The sequence below is a fragment of the Nelumbo lutea genome, chromosome 1 (genome assembly GCF_056320005.1).
Source record: "Nelumbo lutea isolate HS-2025 chromosome 1, American lotus-T2T, whole genome shotgun sequence".
NCBI classification, from domain to species: domain Eukaryota; kingdom Viridiplantae; phylum Streptophyta; class Magnoliopsida; order Proteales; family Nelumbonaceae; genus Nelumbo; species Nelumbo lutea.
This window is the reverse complement of record NC_142684.1, coordinates 84,478,921-84,501,423: the sequence shown is the minus strand read 5'-3', so window position 1 is coordinate 84,501,423 and position 22,503 is coordinate 84,478,921. Positions and strand designations below refer to the sequence as shown.

At 36.3% G+C, this 22,503-nt stretch overlaps 1 protein-coding gene across 1 annotated transcript in view; it reads right to left on the bottom strand.

Annotated features, from left to right (window-relative positions):
• Positions 1–3,069: 3,069 nt before the first annotated feature.
• The window catches only part of MOR1 (ARM repeat superfamily protein), a 35,364-nt gene continuing 15,930 nt past the window's right edge, over positions 3,070–22,503 (bottom strand). Inside the window, exons 16-54 of the mRNA XM_088965397.1 lie at positions 21,674–21,745; positions 21,453–21,557; positions 21,243–21,348; positions 17,270–17,382; positions 16,913–17,000; positions 16,055–16,155; positions 15,801–15,908; positions 15,551–15,656; positions 15,383–15,462; positions 15,145–15,294; positions 14,922–14,997; positions 14,628–14,752; positions 14,412–14,522; positions 14,177–14,326; positions 14,012–14,086; positions 13,823–13,904; positions 13,602–13,729; positions 13,433–13,528; positions 13,279–13,353; positions 13,091–13,186; positions 12,902–13,003; positions 12,687–12,788; positions 12,416–12,598; positions 12,216–12,327; positions 12,017–12,093; positions 11,850–11,929; positions 9,547–9,609; positions 9,301–9,427; positions 7,909–8,031; positions 7,720–7,797; positions 7,475–7,633; positions 7,243–7,401; positions 5,090–5,187; positions 4,828–4,984; positions 4,602–4,718; positions 4,366–4,461; positions 4,169–4,240; positions 3,779–4,076; positions 3,070–3,682 (exon numbers count right to left, since the gene is read on the bottom strand). Coding sequence (XP_088821523.1) covers positions 3,396–3,682; positions 3,779–4,076; positions 4,169–4,240; positions 4,366–4,461; positions 4,602–4,718; positions 4,828–4,984; positions 5,090–5,187; positions 7,243–7,401; positions 7,475–7,633; positions 7,720–7,797; positions 7,909–8,031; positions 9,301–9,427; positions 9,547–9,609; positions 11,850–11,929; positions 12,017–12,093; positions 12,216–12,327; positions 12,416–12,598; positions 12,687–12,788; positions 12,902–13,003; positions 13,091–13,186; positions 13,279–13,353; positions 13,433–13,528; positions 13,602–13,729; positions 13,823–13,904; positions 14,012–14,086; positions 14,177–14,326; positions 14,412–14,522; positions 14,628–14,752; positions 14,922–14,997; positions 15,145–15,294; positions 15,383–15,462; positions 15,551–15,656; positions 15,801–15,908; positions 16,055–16,155; positions 16,913–17,000; positions 17,270–17,382; positions 21,243–21,348; positions 21,453–21,557; positions 21,674–21,745 — 4,533 coding nt within the window. The 3' untranslated portion in view covers positions 3,070–3,395. The remainder of the gene's footprint in view (positions 3,683–3,778; positions 4,077–4,168; positions 4,241–4,365; positions 4,462–4,601; positions 4,719–4,827; positions 4,985–5,089; positions 5,188–7,242; positions 7,402–7,474; positions 7,634–7,719; positions 7,798–7,908; positions 8,032–9,300; positions 9,428–9,546; positions 9,610–11,849; positions 11,930–12,016; positions 12,094–12,215; positions 12,328–12,415; positions 12,599–12,686; positions 12,789–12,901; positions 13,004–13,090; positions 13,187–13,278; positions 13,354–13,432; positions 13,529–13,601; positions 13,730–13,822; positions 13,905–14,011; positions 14,087–14,176; positions 14,327–14,411; positions 14,523–14,627; positions 14,753–14,921; positions 14,998–15,144; positions 15,295–15,382; positions 15,463–15,550; positions 15,657–15,800; positions 15,909–16,054; positions 16,156–16,912; positions 17,001–17,269; positions 17,383–21,242; positions 21,349–21,452; positions 21,558–21,673; positions 21,746–22,503) is intronic.

Below are 22,503 nucleotides of genomic sequence, written 5' to 3'. Positions count from 1 at the left end.
GTCTGGATCAATGACGGTTTAAAAACACTGCCCTCAATCCTAGTGGCGACAGGATTTGATCTGATCTCCATTATCACCATAAAACAACCGGTGATGTCACCGATTGAGCCACCATTGGTGAATTTAATATTCTTGCCTCATTCCTGGATTTCTAAACTGCCCACAATAAGAAATTAAGCCATTTTTCTTATATAGGTCAAACGATTTATAAATTTCAGGGGCATTAATCTTTTCCATTCGTGTGTAATTTCTGTCCTCATCCCTTCTCCAGGGCTGTGCTTCTCCTTATTACTTAACTCTGTTTTAAAAAAAGGGGGAGTCATCTTCTTCATTCTCATCATATATTCACTCAGGGTTAATATTAAAACGTTTGTTAAGTAGCAATTTTCTTGTGGGTAATTTACCAATTATCAATAATCATAAAAAATTTCTTATCCTGGTCTGAGATAGCAATTAATTTTCCATATTTTCCCTAGCAGTTTTGTCTCGATTCTTTGATCACCTTGTACGTGCCCGTTGCAATGATGTATGTTAGTATGTAGATTTCACAGTTCATTTTATTTTTATTAAAATATAGTATTTTGCTAATAAAACCAAAGCACTTTGAACACCCACTCATCATTTTTTAGAAAAACAATGCATGGTTGGGGCAGGTCGTTCTTGACTTTTAGTAAAATGAAGTATAGAACCCTTGTGAAATGCAATGGTTCCCGAATATCCTTTTTAAGTACTGTTGGAGCAATGTCAAATTTGGCATTTCCTGTAGTTACAGATCGTTACTACCAAAAGGGATGTGAGGTGGCAGTGATGTAGTACTGGATAATAGATACCAGTGATGAAAACATTTCTTGGAGCATTGGTACCAAACAGAAAAAGTAGTTGCTCCAGGAAACGTCCTACCTGGTAGCAACGGTTCCAAAAAAAAAGACAAACAATGCTTCCAACTCACACATCAGCGAAAACAGTGCTGCATCTGCAGCATCGATGCCAAACACATAGTTGAAGTATAAAAACACCAAAAGCACAAAGTCTAATTTCAAACCACCTTAATTTTTGCCTTATAGTTAATACTTATTAAAGCATGTGGCATTAATTGCACATGTGGTATATAGCTCTCACCATAGAATGCATTCAAAAAAATTTATCTCATGTGGTAGCATATATATGGATGTCACATGATGTGTCATATTGTAAGATATATAAATACCACATGGAACTTGAATGTATTCAGTGTACATGCATGCTATATAATTGCAAATATGGATGTCATATCACATTAGAATATATTCAATGTCATATGGCAGCATATATAAAATGCCATCAATAACATATATGTCTCGCATAATAATAGATATAGATAATAATGGCTATTTAATGACATGTATACGTCACATGATAGAATATATGAATGTCACATGACACTTAAATATGAAAAAATGGCATGTGTCATATAGTGATATATGTATATACAATACAGTACTCGAATGTATTCAATAAGACAAGACACATGATGTTTGGATACACAATATATCAACATATTTGAATGTCATATGACATAATTCACTTGTGTCTAGCATTTTATTGTATAAAAAATGCCATGTGTTACTTTTACTTTAAAAAATATACTTTTGAAAGTTATCCAATCAAATGCATTTCAAAATAAAAGTATGAAAGCAAAAATATAATTTATACTTTGTACTTCCATACAATCAAAAGAACAAATCACGAAGCCTATCCAAACAACACCTTAGTTACCTTTAAAACATGAATTTAATGTTAGACCAGCAAAAACATATATAAACATTAAGAATATGAACTTCATAATATACCTGTATAAGAATTTACTTAGATTTAATATTTCCAATCCATTGTTGACCAAGCTGGTCAGACCATTTAATCCATCACTGTCATGATTCTCGTTTAAGTTTAACCCCCAATCCATTTTTACTCAAAAAAATACATACAATTGGTCAAAAACCCAGCAACTTAAAGAAATTAACCATCAGTCATCAACCCACATGGCATTAACAATGGATCATGATTTACAAATGACAATGAATCATATTTTCCAAAATACAATGTAGATATGATGCATATAGCAATTTTAAATGATAGCAACAACAACACTAACAAAAGTTTTCTTATCAAAGCTCATATAAGAAAGAAAAGTAATTAAAGTATGATAGAATTATTGCCTTACAAACTAAAGACCTTGTTTTAACTTTTAAGTCTCCTTCCTTGTATTTATATCAATACTTTTCAACTTGCAACAAAATCAAATATTCACAATGATTTGGCCTATCGCCCTGACAATTTTTTGAGGTTTTTTTCTTTTCAATAGGCAATGTGTACGACATCTACTCTTCTTTTCCATTATTTGTAAATTTAGTCATAACACAATTCTTATTTTTCAAACATGTTTTTTGTTTATTATGGCAAATATATATTATTAAAGGCATGATCAAACTTCTACAAGTTTTATAAAATTTTCGACAATATTTTTATTATTTAATTTATGATATAACAAGTTGACCTAAGTGGGACGAAAATGCAATTACAATCATCGTGTTTCTTATCCGATGGTCAAGTTTATAAACCCATCACATGATACTGATTAGCTGAACACTTTTAACCGTTCAGCGGGCTGTGGTTCCACGCCAGTAATAAACTCGTGGGCCCCAGTGTAAAAGACACAGGCCCCATGTATTTAAATACGGGCGTGAAACCTTATAATTGATTCCACAGCCCGCTGAACTGCTAAAGCATTCAGTTAAACCCTGCTCATTGAATGGCCAACTCACCATCTAGATGGAGAAGCCATTTGAGTCACTAAAGTCACTATCAAAATAGCCTTGTAGATCAATTTCCAAGTGATCAAATCTTTAAATTGACCCTAGTATTTTCATATATGAGATTACAGGTTGAGTGGTTCGACCAGATGGCCAACCCGATGGCCACCACCAGACGATACTAGGTTTTTTTCTCGCATTTTTATTTTTCAAATTTGTTTAGCATCAAATGAGCTAAAATTGATATAATGAATAGCTAAAGTAAAGTCGATGCAAAAAAAAAAAATGAATGATGCATCACTTGAAATTAGGAATCGGGTAAATCGTTGAAATACAGAGACGTTATACATACTGAAGCACTTAAACAGAAACCTGAACACATAATAATCTACAAACTTGCCACATTAAAAAGCAGGGGCACCAACAATGCATTTACCGCATCATCATCGCAGAAAGAGTTTCAGTGGCCACGGATGCTCCATCTCTATCAGCAACCACCGCCTCCCCTCTCTCTCCACGTATAACTCTCATTTACAAGATCATCACCATTCATATTTCACAGGGTTTGAACACGAAAATCGTATATCCCTCAACTGCTCGTTCTCTCTACAAGGGTTCAATGGTCCCGCTTTTAAGCCTTTCCATCCGGGCTTGAAGGCCAGACAATGCTTTTTCATCCATGGGAAGGACACCGGTCTGCACAGGAGCCTCTGAGTCAACACGGACTGACCCCTGAGGAATCTGACTAGGAGGAGGTCCATGTGCCAGCACATTGCCATTCATGAACATTAATGCCCTGTTACCAGCTTCTGGGTTCACTGTAGCAGCTGCCAATTGAATACTCTTCATCCTTTCTCTGATTGCATCCAATGTCCCGCTTGTTATTGCAGTTGCTGCATTCATGTCCACTGTCAGACCCTCTCTTATGGGATAAAAATTAAAAACACAACAGTTTATGAAAAACTTTTAAGGGGTTTGAAGAATATTACTTGCAGATGGATATCTGTCATTCCTTTCATCTGCTGCCATATTTTGTCTCAATTCTGAGTTATCAGATATCGGACCTCTCAAGGAAATAGCATTAACAGCCCTGTCATCATCAGAATATGACGGTGGCAGATTGGAGTTTGCGGATTCAAGTTTCACATTCAGAGGCTTGGCATCATTCAAAGAATTTGTATGTACAGGTGATAATGGTGCAAATTTTGGGGAAGAAAGAGCAACAGGAGGTGGGGTAGACATTGGCAAACTTGAAGGCGTCCTCCCAGCAGCTGCATTCTTTTCCATCTACAATACAAAAAATACCAATACATAAAGTTTAAAAACCTCGGGTATCTTCCCCTTGACATGTTATTTAAGAAAGGGATTTACATGCAGACCTGAGCTAAACCATCTCTTATGTATGTACGGAATGCCTCACTTGCATTTTGGAGTTGAGCAAATATATCAACCTGGAAGAAATTATACAACTTAATCAAGATAACCAAATCATTGAATAAACAGACTGCCCTCGACCCAGGAAGTCCTTGACCAACGCAAAATTCCAGCAGAATTTTTTTTGCCAAAATGTGTATACCTTTGGGTATAATTGGGTAATACGATACAGTTCATAAAGACCGATGGTGCATGTTTGCTTGTCACCAATTTTCTTGAATATTGCAGCTAGTTCTTGCTGGAAGGTGCCACCAAGACAATGTTCCCAGTAGAAGATTAATTAGCATTAAAAACAACAATGCATGTAATAGGCACATTGGTAAATGATACCATAAGCATGACAAGATACAATATAAACTACTTGGAACAACATACAACCTTCAACTGGGCATCAGCAGAATGTGTGGCAGGCGATGGATTGTTGGCAGTAGAATCACCCCAATGAGTTTGACCAACAGGGCCTGATGGGGTCAGCATTCTAGCCGCAGCAAGGGTCTGACATTTGAAATTTAAAACAACAAAAAGAAAAAGAATTTAGTAGGGAGACCAGTCCAAAACAAATAAGGCCAATGTTTAAGCTAATCGTTAACTCATAATAATGTACCTGAAGATTAAGGTCAATATAAGCAAGTATAATAGGTTGAGGTTCCGTATCTATTGGAACCATCGAAAGGTGCCCCTTTATCGCCGTCCCACGAAGCTTAACCAGTTCATGTAGGACAGTTTTAACCATTCGCAGTGGCTTGTCATCGGCTCCAGCTCTGGCCATTAACATATTGCAATAGGAACAAGAAAATAGTTATAACTCAACTTCCATTATGGTAGGAATAGGAAAGTTTTAGTTTAAAAGGTACATAGAGAGTTACCTTCTCCTGATTTCTTCCATTCCTAGTTCTTGTAGATATATATGGATGCTCTGGAGAATTCGATCAAGGTCAACATCAAATATTGTGCTCTGAAGGACCTGCATGGAAATAGCGTTTTATCTATACCATAGTGAACATTTTCCCAACTAAAAAGTTCACATAATCGGCACTATATATCATCCACACTCAGGTAGCCATGTCGGAACACTAGCCTTCATGCTACACCAAGGGTGTAGCTACATTATACCGTTGGGGGCCCTTGCCCCCCACCCAAACTTTTTTTAAAACATTAGTTACAGGAGAGCCAAGAGAGGAGCCACATAATAAGGTGGGCAGTTGCATCCCCCCCCCCCCTCCAAACTTTTATAAATATAAAGCTCCCTTTCTCACATCACCAGAGGAGTGATCATAGGATGGGTTGGGCTTTGCACCTATGATAAGGGCCATATAGCCTAGAGTCAGGCCTGATTCCAGGCCTAAATTTTTCAAACCACCTTTTTCTGCAAACAGATGTAGATGATGAAACCAGATTATAGTCGACCCAATTTCAAACTACCCAAAGCAAACAGGTAAACCCAATACCCAACATGTGTGTTTTTTGGTGTATGTTCCACCTAGCACGTATTCAGTACAGCTACAAATAAATCAGCCCTCCCAAAAGAAAATTTCAGGCTCCACCACTGAAACAAACTGTTGTGCTTCTACACCTTTTTGCTTACCTAATGCTTCACTAGCCCAATAGTCTTGGCATCACTCTGGAAAATGAGATGCATTATCAAACCTGCAGAACTTCATGTTCTCTATGGTATTGGTATGCCAGTGAGGCCTCCTCACATGCATCCTGCTCTGTCCCCACCAATGTCTCACTAATGTGTACTATGTCATCCTCATCCAAGCCTGTATATCGGGTCAGCTACATGAATCCTATTTCACCAATTCGTTCTGTTCAGTACCATATCCATCATTAAATTAGGGGCACTTAAATCATTTCTTGGTACTTCCACCCAAGTCCTTTTCAGTCTGCCCCTAGCTATTCTAGCTCATTTAACTTGTAACATATCACTTCTACCAGGTGCTGCAATGTGTATTATGTGGTAACTGTCAGTGGTAACTGCATTTAAAGACTTGGAAAGTGTTTAAAAACCTGTGGAATAGATAAGTTGCCCGGATTATAAAAAAGACAGAAGAACATTATCAAATCCCAAACCAAACTGCTGCCATTATAAAGAACTCCTTGGATGCCACTTAGTCCAATCTGGACTAAACACACAAAAACTCAAAAAATAGGACTATTATTTATTGAAAATCCACTCTTACAATCACAGAACAGGCTTCTAATTGGGTTATATATTCAGGCAGAAAAAAAAGAAATTGATTAATCAATCTGGAAGTCCAATACCGAAACAAACACCTTAGGATCTCACTAGAAACAGAAAGTGGTTAAAATATGCTTTCTAAAAATGCTATCCAAATGCTATCTTAAAGCATATTATAGTTTTACTCTAATTTTCAAACATTTGGTTGTTTTTTAGATTATGTCTTTCTTAGTGAAAGTTAAATGTGAGACCAAAATACACACTTAGAATAGCTCCAACATTAACAAAATTTGGGTTAAAATAATGATTTCTAGAAAGCCAACCAAAAGACCTCTTACTGCACAAATTAATTTTGCCCTAGTGTAGAAATGTTTAAGTAGTGCTAAAAAAATTTTGAAAAAGGCAAAGTAAATATTATTAAAACTGAAAGACTACAACAGGCCCCCAAGAGAACACTCTTGGCCGGGCACAGCCAAATACACCTCTAATAGTTGCAACTCCCAGACTTCTACACCTCAGCAGAACTGCCAGGTTCTGATGACGGAACCCTTTTGCTGCTGAAATCCAGGAAACCAACTTCCCAAAAGAAAGACAGTAACTCATCTAAATCTTTTGGAGGTCCTTTGGAAGATCCTTCTGTTTCTTTCAATCCAGATTATGACAATTACAGCTGTTAAAATATTTTTTACGACTTAGTGAATGTTGTTGCAAAACATATTCCTACTTTGAAATGCCTCTGGTGAAGTTGAAAAAAGAAGGCCAATCTCATAAATTTCCAAGGACAAAGGTAAATATGAACAGATCTTGCAAATAAAGCTCAAAGCATGAAAGATTTACTTTGGTAAGTTTGATGAGACACTTGACAACTAGATCTGAGAACTTCTGATTCCTAGCCGCAAATATCTCATTTGATGCAGGTGATGGCCATCTTGATGGGTCCAGTGGACGCAATAAATTTATCAGAACAACAAAAGAAGACGTACGTTCCGCGTTGTCCTGTATTATAAGCACATGTTAGTATGACAGATGCCTAGATATTGAAAAAAAAACATTGTAGGACAAAACTGACCAGAATCTTAAGCATCAAAACATTTAATGCTTTTAGGAGTTGACTGCCATCATCCATAAGTGGAACCCGTTCATCTAATAGCCAAAGTAGAAGTTCAGTGATGAGGCTGTCAAGGGTACTCTCCTTCACAGCATGTGCAAGCCTTTTATTTTGAAAGGTCTGTAGAGAAAACCATCCATTATTTTCACAACATAACAGATCACTATTTTAGGAATAAAAACATATAGAAGGATTTCAAAACTAACCTGCATAAGTGTGTTCAAAACATATTTACATGATCGTGAAGAAGCTCCTGCCAGACTAAAGTCAAAGGTTTTGGCCACCTGTCAAGAAATATGGTACAAATTATTAAGAGAACTTGATGGTTTAAAGAAGATAAAGAGCCATAAAGAAAGAGAGGTAGATAGATAGAAGGAAATCATGATTAAATTTGCCTTAGTTGCTAGGCACGATACAAGCCGATCTGCATCCTTGACAAGATCATCCATCACGCTGCTTTCAGGATCATTTGTGGCCTGGGCCAACTCATGACAAACTACTTTCATGCCTTCAACTGACTGCACCAGAATAAAGAATCTTTCAGTCAGTGTGGTGCGCAAATGATCTAAAAGATGAGGGAACGCTGCTTAAATCCAAACAACAATATTTTACAATGAAGAACTACGAAGCAAGGTACAACGATTATGAGTTTAAGCAAATAAAGGGGAAATATGACCTTGAATGGGAGAAGAATTAAATCATGCACAAAACAAAACTATAGATCAATTTACCATCATTAATTGGCCTCTAATGTAAATTTCAAGACCATTAGAAAGCTCATAATGTAAAGCAAAACTTGAATTGGTGTTAAACCACCAAAATATTTAAAAAATGCATATACCACAAAGTTAAGCCATGAGAGCCAACTTTATTTGATAATATGGAATGCATATGCCTGGCATAAAGCTTCACGAGGTGTGCAGAATGTTCTTATGCTTTTAGGCATGCACGACAATGTTTAGCCACATGAGGGCATTTGCCTTGTGCCTCACCTCAGACCTGAGTCTCAAGGCATAAGACACATGACTCTGATAAAAAAAAGGCATAAGCATGTGACTTTGAAAACATTTCTTGGTAATCACAACAAAGATGAACTTGTTAGGCAAGAACCCAAGATGAATAAGAAGATGGGCTAGGACATTAATTGACAAAAAAAGACAAAAACTTTACAATTCACTAGATCGATTATGTTATTTTAAAGAAATTCATCCTAAATAAAAATATCCATCCACTTACAGCCAACATTATCTTTGTCCATAAAGTAAAAAACCTCTGAGCATAAAAAAAAAGGACAAGAAACTAAAATCAAACCCCAATTTTCAAACAAGTCTACTTAATACTAAATACAAATAGTTGAATTAATAAAAATATTTAAGAGCATAAAACCCATTTCACCAAGGTAGTAAAGGCAAAGACTAAACATAGACATTTGATCTTAAAAGTACATAGAATGATAGGAATATAGCTCATATTTGGCACTGTGTTGTTAAGATAACTTAATCATCTGATATTAAAAAATAAAGGACCAACAAGAAAGGAACTCCAATTAGCACAAATTACATTGTTGAATTGATGATAATATTCAAGACAATAAAACCCATTTTAGCAGGGTAATGAAGGCAACAAATAAACAAAAGCATTTGAGAACAAACTAGAATGATAGAAATATAGCCCACATTTTCCATTTTGTGTTATAATAAGATAAAACATCTCAAGGTTCACTTTTTTAAAAAACAGTGTTCATACTATGGAAAATGAAAAAGTTCAAGTTGTTTCACATCAAAGACCTGTTCAGGAGAACCAAACGAAATGATATCCAGAGCTTCATTCCAATCTGTTGGGCCATTTGCACTAGCTAATGATCGAGTTAATAGTTGCCTGTCCATGTAAGGCTCGGAATGACCAATTGCTTCCCTGAAGCCAAACAATTTTAGCATAAAGTTCTGAAATATAATAGAAATAAAAATCTCATAGAAGCCCAACTGTACAAATCAATATACAACTATCAGCTAAGAACTGTCATGTCTCTGTACCTTGCCAAGGTTGGGACAGACACAGAACGTGCAAGTTCACCACTCTGCTCAGCTACATCAGACCTAGACCAAGAAACAAATAAACATTAGCTGGATAACACCAATGGTATATTGTATATAACAAATTGTCAAATTGTAACCCTATGATCCGCATACTCCATGGTTGCAGTATTTAATAAAAATTATAGACATTATAGAATCAGATGACAACATAAAACCAAAATACATGATAGCTTAGTAGAGGCAAAGATTAGACAAGAAATAAAAAAAAAAAAAAATAACGAGTCTTCAATGAGTTAATGACAAATGATAACAGGATATTGTGCTATAAATGAGAACTTGAGGCGAGCAATCAAAAGGCAATGGCATAAACATACACCAGAATGCACATAAAAATTAAAGTTAAGAACAAGTTTGACAATAATAACAATGTAAAAAAAATTAACAGGGTTCAGAAGGGAGGCAATGGAGTTCCAATATTTCAATTTAAAAATTAAGAATTTGGTACAGAGAAATCTTTGTAGATTGTCTAGGAAACAAAAGTAACAAAAGTGTGGTGCTAGTTTCCAACAAGAACATGATGTCTCTGCAAAGCCACCTTGGAACTTTTGAATAGGGACACATTGTTGGGGATCACAAACAGCCCCCCCATAATATTCATGGTATACAATATTATTTTAAGAGAAAGATAACTTATATTCAAAAGAAGGGCAGAGGGATGCCCATAATAGATGTACAAACAATCCAGAAAAAAACAAAAAAAGAAAGGTCTGGATCAACTAAGATAGCAATGTATTAGCAATATACGAAAAATTCAAACCAATCCTTCCTTTGCTAAAACATCAGCAGTTTGATTGATCTCCCAGGCATCCATCTAAAGGTGCAGTTCAGCAGAGAAGACAGCTCATGAATTTCAGCAAGAAGGTGAGCTATCCTCCACAATACCTCATCTGAATCTTCTGCCCTCTTGATGGTAATCCTTGAGTCTCCTTCTACTGCTAAGGGACTGAAATGGAACCTCTTAGCAGACCTTAAGCCTTCTAGAAGGAAGCAGACTTCTGCTTCAGAGGCATCCACAGCTTGAACCGGACCACTAAAAGCCCACAAGATGTCTCCAAAAGAGTTTCTAAAAATCCCCCTATTCCAGCTGCTGAGGGAGGAAGCAGTGACCTTCTAAAGCTGCTATCAAAGTGCAACAGGTACTCACACTCCCTCCTCAGGGGAGGTAGAGCTGTTGAAGTTGGAGAGGAAGGGGAAGTATGCAGAATCTGCAACCAGTTTCTCCCCTATGCTCACACCATCAAAAATTCTGGTGGACCAGCATCCATGAGAAAATTAAGGATAAGATCTTCTGACGAATACTATCCAAAGAGGAGAAACTGTCTTCAAAAATTCTTCTGTTTCTCGGTATACAATATCAAAATCTGTTTTCATTCACTTTATTAATAATATATAATATTTTGATCATTATCGGTATTCAATATCCAACTCCAATCCAAGTCTGACCCAAATCCATGGATAAGATTCAATTTGAATTCAAAAATTGATGAACCAAATTCAGATCTAAGTATATCTGATTCAATCCAATGTGTTTGTAGCTCCATGTAATTCATCTCCCCAAGTGATTTGTCTAAGCCTTTAGTCTTTAGAACCTATCTAGATCCTACAGGACCTACAATCCTACATCAGGGCATACCAATCTTTCATGAATGCTTTACAAGTTCTAGTATATTAGGAGATAATAATTCAAGGAAATCTTGAATTTCAAAAAAGAAGCTTGCCTAGTGTAACTGGTGATTACCAGCCATTGCAAATTGCAATACAAATGATGCAACATAAACTCAGAAGTTGTTATAATTTCCATGCTTTTAAATAGGCCATACATTATACTTTATCCCCCCTTCTTGCAATATAGTAGTATAATATTTTTACCATTTACCAAAACAATCAGGTCATTTATGACCAGATCCTATATAACACTTATCATGTAAAGTTTGATGCAGAACAAGAATAGTCAATGTACAACCAAGATACTGGCATTGCAATAATGAATGGTTACTTAGGAAAATAGCATGTTTAGTAAACAGAAAACAGATTCACGAAGATAAATAAATCTATTACATCCTGCTTGACATAGGAATTTTCCCTCTAGTAAACATATTTCTCTATCACATATAAGTGCATTTCTAGAAGGAAAAGCAAATACAAAACTAGAATGCATGAAACAGCAAGAAATTGTGTGGATGAGAGTTTCAATCAACTGATGAAAACACATAATAAAGATATTAGCACAAAGTGCATACCCGTTGTCCCTAACAGAACGCCTCATGGCTGCTCGTGCTTCTCCAGGCTTACCTTCCTTCCTTTTGTCCATTTCACGAGCCTACACAAAAATACACCATACCATAAATTGTGTATATACAAATTATCAAATTATCAGAGATGTCATATGTGACCAGCATATACCAACCTTCCACTTAAACCTATCATCCAACATGCTTCTTTGAGCATCTGATAACTTCCCAACAAATCTCCATACATCCTCACCTACAAGCATAAGGGTATATATATTTATGTGAAACAGTAAAAAGCATATGCACATTTATGCATCCACAAAGACATGAGACATTTAAAAGTCAATCAAAACCCACTGCATTGTCAAAACATACCAAGATTCTTATAAGCAGTAGCTAACGTATTCAGAGCAGCCTTTCGAATTTCACCATCTCGTTCAGATGTTAAACCAGCCACAAATTGCAGGGACTTCAACTGCCCACCTATCTGTTGAAACAGGAAACCACATCTTCAATGAAAGGATCATATCAAGTCAGAAATCAGGAAAGATAAAAAGGGAGCATAAGCTTCATACCTCAGCTCCATGGTTATCAATTAAAAACCCCACAGACTCAACACATTCTATGCGAGTGCGGTTGTTTTTGGAGCGCAGACCCTCCAAAATATAAGGAAAAATCTTCGTTGCTGAATATGTGTGAGTGATTTGCTTTATCAACTCCCTCATTTTTTCCCTCACTTTTTCAATGTTATGTCCAGACTACATTGCAGCCACAAGCATCATAAGTTAAACAAAGATGCATGAAATCTAGATTAAGCACTACAGCATAGAGTTATTTAGAAAAGACCTTCTCTATCAAACATGGAAGAAATATGGACGCTTCTGATTCAGTCAGAGTGTAACCCTCATCTTTCAACATATCAAAAAGTTCAGGGAGAAACTCCAAGACCTGGGAGAGGGGGAGAGAGAGAGAGAGAGAGAGAGAGAGAGAGCCAACTTGAATGTTCACCTTACAAGACATAAATACAGAAAATAAAAAGGATTAAAAAAGAAGGATTTTACCTTCAGTAAGCATGTTGTGTTTGACTCACAGAACCTTAACACAAACCATCTCAGAAGTATATCAACAAGTTCAATTATTTCCTTTCCACTGGATGGAAGAGCCTGTACAAAAATAGAAAAAATCTGACTAAATAAAAGCTTCTAAGTTCAAACCAGAACAATGGTTTATTAGGAATAATAGAAAGGAACCTTATGTAACATCTCAAGACCATCAACTTGCTTCTTAAAATCATTGCTCAGAAGACGCCTATGAAGGTCTTCTCTGAAATATTTCATAAAGTCATTCTGCAACAGAAGTCACATTGGGAGAAAATCTGTGAATTCCAAGAATAAGAAGAAACAAAATTATTGCTCTATGAACAAAACATAATACAAACTTCGAGATCTTGAATCTGTTCCAATCGTGGCTCTTCAAATTTAAACCTGCGTACAACCATTCTCTCCCTATCTTCCTGTACAAGTATCGACCCATGTAAGAGGTATCCCATAATATTCGGATGCATTGAAGTAAGAAACCACATCAAAAACTACCTTATTCGAGTCCTTAATATTGAATAAAGCCTGTGACTGGAAAGCAAGATCCTGTGGAGAAATTGATTCTAGCCTGGAGCCCTTGGCAGGAACTCTCTGTCCAAATACAAACAATCAGCAACCATCTATAGTGCCAGAGAAAAAAAGGTTACAAGCAATTAAAACAGACCGAAGAAATGGCTCTGTTGCCATGCTTGGATGTACGATCACCAAAACCATTTGAACCAGATTTTCCGATCTTTGTGCCAGGTTTAGACGCAAGACCAGTTGAAAGTCCTTTCCCTGAGTCAAATGACTCTGGAACCAAACAAGCAGGACTATGCATCAGAAATGGATACAAAAGAAAAAGATAAGAAACATAACACTCGACCCAGGATTATGATGATATACCTTGGAGCCCCCCGGGCAGTTTAAATCGCTCAAGCACAAGAGCTAATGCTGGTCCACGTAAATCTTTTAAATTCTTTGTCACCTACAATTAAAGATCAGATAATAGATTACATTTATATACTAAATAAATCAGTTAAATTTCAAAAAGCGCAAAAAAAGGAAGACTTGTAAAATGCCTAGACCACATACTGCCTCTTGTCCACAAACTCTCAAAATTTCATTCATGCAGGCTTCAGAAGCTTTTCGAACATCTGCTGATTTGTCCTAAACAAAACAAGGAGAAAAAGATCTGCATATTCTATCTAAATCTGCCAATGAACTTAACATTTATAGTATATTAAATTTAAAAGATACCATCATAGCAGAGGCAGCTGGCTTGAGCAAGTGTAGAACATCAGATGAGTCACTCAGTCCAGAAAGTTGCTTTGTTAACCAATCAAAAAGATCCTTCCGTCCTTCTGCCCCAAGTTTGGTGTCGGACAAAGCAGTCACAATGTAAGGAACCTAAAAAAATTGGCATTTCCATGAAACCCAGTTAGAGGCATGCAAAAATCAAGTTTTGCATATCAAAATAAGTGTCAAAAGCTACCATCTTATCAAGTTGAACAGCAGAAACCCAAGAATCTAGAGTATTTAGAGTGCATTCTCTCATGTGCTTTTTATTGTCCCCAAGGCATTTCAAAACATCTGACAGAAGCCCCTGCAAGAACCAAAATGGTATTCTAAAGTTGAAGCCCCTAAAACAATACATCAGATAAAATAAGAATAATAAAACCAAAAAAAAAATGTAGGGGTTCCTGATAACCTTGCTTGACTTTTCAACAGCCGGGCCCATAGCTGATGCAATACAGCCAACAGTAGACAAGGCTGCCATGACCAAATTTTTATTGCTATCATATAGACGGCCTCTAAGAGCATTAAATAATTCTCCTAACAAGACAATAACAAAGCATCAGGTTACAAGAACTACATGGGAGCAAACAAGTCCAACCAAACCATATGGGATTGACATATAAACAAGCAGATATGTACCACATAAATGAAAGATCTTTAAAAGCCCTATGTTTAGAATCTCAAGCAAAGACAACTATTTTCTCACCAGTCCCAGTGGGTTGTATACGCTTATGGGCTTCCTCTAAAATTTTATTCACTGACTCAATAGATTCCAAACGAATCTGTAATATCAGAAAACCAATCTTGCTCAGAAAACTTTCCACTTTTGATAGGTAACTCAGATAACTGAAACTTACATCAGCACACGTGCAACAAAAAAGGAGAATGTAAAGACAAAAAAGAAGAAATATAAATACAACCATACAGACCTTCCAATCAGGACTACCCAAGTTCTTTAGCAGAGTAGGTGTGATCTTTGCACTAATATCTTCACGTGGCAAGCCATCCAAACCAACAGAAGACATAGATGAGGTGGACTCGGATGCCTTTACAGTTTTCTTTACCGCTGCTGACACACCCTGTGGGAAACCAAATAGGCGATACTAAGTATAAACAAATAGCATAAAAGAATATACCAGACAAAGTTATTGCATAGAACCAATATACCTCAAATGGATTTTTCTCGTACTCTGCATCAAGTACACTTAGAAGTGCAGGCTTGACATCTGAAAGAAATCCTTTAATATCTGCAGAAAAAGAGAAACCTTAAACCCCCAGGAAATTAAGACCATCAAAAGAAACAAAATAGAATAAAAGGAAAACAGAAGTAACCACCTGGACCAACAAACTTGTGCAATGCTCCAATTAGTTTGATTGTTGCGTTTCTAGTGGCAGCAGCACTGGATTGCAGACCAGTCTCTTTGCAGAAATCAATTAAATCCTGTAAAATAAAATAAAATGTTTTCATGTTCACAACAGGAGACAATAAGACTACTACTGAATAAAACCAAGAGTTGTGAGAAGGAAAAAGATGAGCTAAAACAAATAAAAATGCAAATTTGGGTATTGGAGAAACTGAAAGCACCTTCAATTTTACATGTGAAATGCCAAAATCTTCTACTGCAGAAAACATCCATGAAACTCCCTCACTAAGAACCTTCGGGTTTTTGTGCTCTTTCATAATTTTATAAAGCTAAACAAGGAAACTTCAAGGTTATCACTAATAGGAATAAAAATCCAGATATCATAGTTAAAAGAAGCAATGAGCATCATTATCACATTCAAGGTCACAGATATGTATATGTCTAACAATTACAATAGGAAGCCAACTACACTTACTCTTTCGAAGATAAAGCCAGGACCAACTGCCTCAGAGAAGGTAGTAAGGCATTTCATGGCCTGAGTACGGGTTTTAATATCTGCTACACGTTCGCTTAGACCTGTAAGTTAGGCATATTTGCACAACCATTGGAATCAACAATATGCTATACAGTAAGAATAAAAGACAACTTGCTAATCAAGAATATAAAAATAACAGATATAGATCATAAGTAACCAAGCTAAGTTAGGCATATTTACACAACCATTGGTATCAGCTATTATGCCATAATATAAGAATAGAATACCACTTACTACTCAAATATAAAAATAACTGCTATAGATCAAAAGTAACCAAGCTAACAGTTTATTCCATAGTGCTATGACAAAACCAACAACTTGCCAGTTTTAGATAATTCAATAAGCTGTAAGTGATTGAACGACTTCGGTCAGAAACAATTTTCTTCTGGACAGTGATGTCAATAGGTCAGGTTCAGCACAGATTTGATCCAAATCGAACCCAACACAAAGTAATTCCAACCCAACCCTACTAAACAAAAATGGGATGCTAAACCCAACCCTATCCATCCCATATAAAGCACACATACATAACCAAGGCTACACTTGTAATACTGCAATGTCAACAGGTTGGGTTTGGCACAAGCCTACCTCAATCCAAACCTGACCTGCAAGCTAATTAAAGCTGACCCAACCCTAACCAGATAGGGTCAGGTCACTTAACCCAACCAACTGGCATCCCTTGCCATAGATTAATTAGCACGTATCAAATTTGTATTGTCTTACAAAAAGGGAACCTTAGGTAAATTTGAATGATAAAAAAAGTGCAACTCTCTTGTGAATTTGACAACTGACACTTACCAGGAAGGCAAAGTACAACACATTTTTTAGGAAATTTCTTTGCTGTTGCAGCTACATGATTAATGACTTCAATAACTTGTTGCTGGACCTGCATCCATCCAAGAGAAATATGAATGACCTAATAAAAACATAAACCGAACTTCATCGAGTACCTGAACAAAAGGATCAAAAGTTTTGATCATAGAGAAAAAACAATAACCATCAGTGAAAGAAGACACGAGAAATATGAATGACCTAATAAAAACATAAATGGAACTTCACCAAGTACCTGAACAAAAGGATCAAAAGTTTTGATCATAGGGAAAAAACAATAACCATCAATGAAAGAAGACACAAAAATGGAACTTCTTCAAGTACCTGAACATTTTTCTCTCCCCACCCAGGAACAGCACAAACTAGACGGATCAAAAGTTCAGTAGACTGATCAATGTCTTGAAGGCCTTCAATCTGCTCTTTTAATGAAACAATTGCTGCAACAATATTCAATATGTGTACCATGGTTACAGTCACAAAAGAATAACACAATTATGTTTCCAACACAGCTCAGCATGGTATAACAACGCCACATCTAGTACTAAACTTTTTCTATTCACTCAGATAGGTAAACCCAGCACAAACATTTCTTAGTATGATAATAAATTTACTTTCAAAAGAAAATTTGAATCATTTATGTAAAGAACAAAAGACAACTTTTGCTTTTCAAGGTAAATTAAAATGCACTTTTAACTCAAGAAGTAAACTGAAGATCAAAAACCGTAGTGCATAACAAAGGTTAGTTGACACTGAAAAAGTCATATAAATAAAAAAATCATTTCATTTTAATTCCATTAGTTCCACTTCCATTTCATTTATTACTTATAGTTAGTACCCTTCCAAACTGCAGGCTTGGTTCCAAATCCCTCCACCAATATGTCCAACATAGCTATGGGTGAATAGTTATCACGAGAGTTTTTCTTGAAAAAGGTAATCTATTGAAATAAAACAGCAAAACTACAATAGAGAGTCAGAGACTGTGCACCACAACAGCAAGACTACCAAGGCAAGCTACACTAACTACTTACCCACCAATACAAGACAATAGTCATGGACCCTACAATGCCCAGATACAGATACAGATAAGCCATTAGGGGAACAGGGATACAACTCAACATTTCCTATAATTTTGGAAACAGATACAGGTATGTATATCCATGTAACATGCTTATATTAGTGTTTATATCGACATTTTGATGCTAAATGTCATTTCTCAAGACTTACATCTTTCCAAATTTAATTAAATATCTAATCTGCAAATATTTATAAAACATACCACTTTAAATATTTTAGAAGTGTAATGCTATAGACTACATTTAGACATATCAGATGGATACCAGTAACTAAGCACGTATAGGTCTCCAGAAATCATAATGAGCCCACTTATATCCGAGTCATCGTCATCATCATCTAAGCCCTGTCCCCACAAATGTATGGGGTTAGCTACATGAATCTTGTTTCCCTTCCCATCTGTTTAGTGCCATGTCCATTGTTAACCCACTCACCTACAAGTCTCTACACAAACACACATACACTCAAATAAAAAAATCACAAAAGATACAGCTTTGCTGAACGGTTCATCATCCTGTAAAGCATTATTATTGAAGATCCTGGAGTTATGTTCCAGCTATATAGTCTCAGATAACAGCTGCATGAGTGGTGTTTGAAGTAATTTTTCATCTCTTTTGCAGCCCTTTCACATACCATCCTTGTTCCAGCAGTCCTTGGGAAACACCAGATGAAGTTAATAGCTTTTTTAGGAAATAGTTCTAGATTTTCCTACTATACAGGCAGTGGATGGATTTGTGATCAGTAATTTACAGTCCATGATTACAGAAATAGCAGCCCGGCGATTGAATTTCCATTCTTCTCTCTACCAATTTCTCCTGTGTAAGATAATCTCCTGATTTTCTGATCCCACGGCAGGGAAGAAAAACCTTTTATCGTGCCAGTGTATTCCAATCTTCCTTGCAAAGAAAGTTGGTATGTTTTGTAAAGGTGTCAAGTACCTAAAAAAAGATATTGCCATAAATGTGCCTGAGTTCTCAGTTAGCCCCTGACCTATTTGTCACTAGTATTTAGGAATAGTTTTCCTCTCTTTTTGGTTGCAGGTGTAGTCCATCTGATATGGAGAGCCTGTTCAAATCTACAATGAAGAGAGGGAAGATAATGTTGAGGCATGCTAGAATTTTAGTCTTGTAGATCATATGGGAAGAAAGTAACAAAATATAATTCAAAGGGAAAGAAAAAACAACAGAGAATAATAGAATCTGTATCAGTAAAGGCGTTGCATTTGTCATTGGACACTTTTAATCACTTTTAATCATTTTCAGCCACAGTACAAGATTTAGTGCCATGGCACACATCCTGCAGTAATAAAATTAAGCTTTGATGAGTGAAGCATGAGCAACACAGGCCCTTCAAGCATCGGGGGAGTTTTCAGAGAAGAGTGTGGAACTACTTTAAAAATGTTTTCTGAACCTATAGGCACAGGAAACTCCATAAGCACTGAACTGCTTGATGCTTTGCAAGGTTCAATACAGGCAAGATCTTTAAATTACAGCAAAATGGAACTGGAATTAGAAGGTGATTTAGGGATAGTGGTAGGTTGCCTAAAAGAAAAGGGCAAGAAAAATGGCAGTATCAAGGCTTGACAAATATCCTAGGACCTAGCCAAACAAGAAGTAAATAAAACCAGTTGTTTTGGGGCTCTTTAAATATAGAAAGAATGTAAAAAACAAGAATTGAGGATAAGTGGCAGCAGCTAGCTTACTTGTATAAGAGATGTTAGGCATATTGTACATAATCATTTCTTTATTCATATTGATAAAAAAAATCATTAATATTTCATTCTTAATAAAATTTCAAATTATCTATAAAAAATGCCCAAATTCTCCCACTTCCACACAAGCTGGTCTGCGCCCTTCCAGCACTTGGCTGCTGGATTTGAAGCTTCATCAAGAACACTGTCCATGTTATTAAAGTGTTTTCTCGATTGAAGCTCAGCCTGGTTGGTGCAGGTCCCACAAAAAAAAATAAATAACTTTATAAGAGAATCAGGATGAAGGCAAAAGCTTCAGCTTCAGATTGTTCTGGAAGGGGAGACCCCATCATCCCCACTAACTCAGATAGGCAGCTGGAAAACGTGCAGAAGAAAAGGAAGAAAATTGGGGAAGGGGAAGTAGCTGATTCAAGAATGGACAGTGGAAGTCTAGAAGAAAAAATGGAGAAGGAAGGTGATTTGTCTATTGAAAAATTTCTGAGAAAAATTGAGGTTGGAAAAAGCCCTGGTTTGTTCTTGGGAGGTCAGGCTTTTGCTAGAAGATCCATTGAGGAGTTCGAGAGGAGGGAGAACTCGTAAAGGAATGAGAGGATTGGAACGAAACAGGTGATGCGAGAGATGAAGTGTTTGAGGGGGAGGATTAATGAAGGCATATGTCTTTTTGTCTCTCAATTAGTTGGTTGATGATTATCTGTAGTTGTGGGGGTCTGGTGAGGTGGTTGAGTGTGATTTGGGAGGAGGTTTTTGTAGTATTGTTTTGAGTCTTGTTAGTTCTCAGGTCTTTCTTTTCCTTCTTGTGGGTGACTGCTTGTCACCCCTCTCTCTTGTATTCTTTTTTTAATATATTTCTTTTTATTATCAAAAAAATGGTTGTTTACTGACACATACAGCTGGGCCACTTTTTCATCTTTGTCATAAATAGATTTGGGAAGATTTCTTTGGCCAATGAGCTATCACACCAACCATCTTCCAGAAAATGAAATCTCATGCCATCTCCTACTCTGGATAGAATTTTATGCTAAATAGATTGGAACTTGGAAGTTTTTCCAATCCCATTCCAAGCAGAGCAACTGTAAGATGCAGTGCTCAAAACGGAATCCTGGACCCAAACTTTGCTTCGATATGGAATGTTAGCTTACAATGGGTGGAAGATCAGCAAACGCCTTGGCTGATCATCTTGCTAAACAAGGGATCAATAGGGAGCATTTGTACTGGGTTGCTTTGTAATGTTGATATATAAAAGGCAATAAATGAAGGAACACAATCAACACTACCATGGTTAACTAATATGTTCGTGGTTCAATTGGATGCATTATGAATCGATGCGGTGGAATTAGTTTCTACGGACAAATAGAAATTGTGATTTTCATTAAGGTTCATTTCAAATAAGTTTTGACTATATTTGCATATGAAAGAAATGGCGAACCTAAAACACCAACACAAAAACTGATAATAGCAATCAAACAACACAGGCTCAAACTAAAACTAGTAGCAGCCAAAGAATAGATCTGGAACCTTCAAGACGTTCTTTCCATACACCACTCTTGAGTTGGGAAATGGTATCTGCTTGTATAAGGGAACCTAATCTGCTTTCTATCTCTTCAAGACTCATCTCTGCAGGCTGAGAGCACAAAACAACCAGGACAAATTTGTGTTATATAAATAAGTAGCACAGACACTGACCAGATATCAAAAGAAAACCAGTCCAACTAATTAATAATTTACCTCAATATCCTCAGGTTCAACTGATCCCATAGTCTTTGATTGTCCAACTGCATCACCTTTTTTGTTAACACTAGGTTTCACTGACCCACTTTTCTTACTAGCCAGCTGAGATAACAATCCATGAACAAATAAAACAGAATAGTATCAAAACACCTATAAAATGATATAATTCAAATTAAAGAAAATGGAGTTGTCAAAAATAAATGAAATGCAGTGCTCACAGTTGCCTGGACAGGCTTCTTCCCACTAAGCATACTTGCTGCTGATTTCCTGGCAAAAGAGCTCTCTACAGCCTGCAAACAGATACATCAATGAAAATCTTCAGTAATCAGTATTGGTACAACTACAGAAATGAAACTTCTAGTTGCCCAAATCCTAAATGTTTGAACTTAACTGAAAACTACATCAATGCTGTAAATCTAAAGAAGCCCAAATGAATAGATTCCACCAGTGCTATACCATTTCCAAATCATCCAAAGTTTATTCTAAGTTTCTAAAACCGAGCATATTAAACAGGATAAAATGTTTATTCTAAGTTTCTAACTAGTTGAAGACTAGCAGGCAGATGTACCAAAAGATATCTATCAAGCTGCAATATCAATCAATAATTCCAAATAACTTTTCCGTCATTGTAATCCTATTTTACACTCAAAAACATTATTAAAAAATGTTAACAATGGCATACCAAATTCATATTGGATTAGCTACAAACTTTTATTCCAGAAGCCAACTTACCCCAACCCTCCTTTCTTTTTACTCTAATATAAATCATTAAATTGTTCAACAAGAAATTCATAAAATTGAAAAATAGAAACTCATAACAAAATGCAACAACTTAGATCTCTCCTTTGTCTTGATTATTCAATAAATTCCCCTTAATAAGAAGCAATGACATTTGATACAAATTGGCTCCATTGAAGTGACCCATAAAATTAGAGCTGGTGGGCAAAGGGGAAATTGATTAAGGAGTGTTGCTGAAGGGGAGTATTATAGGACAATAGGATACAACAAATCTAAGTAGTCCTACATTTTTCTCAAGTAGTCTCAACAA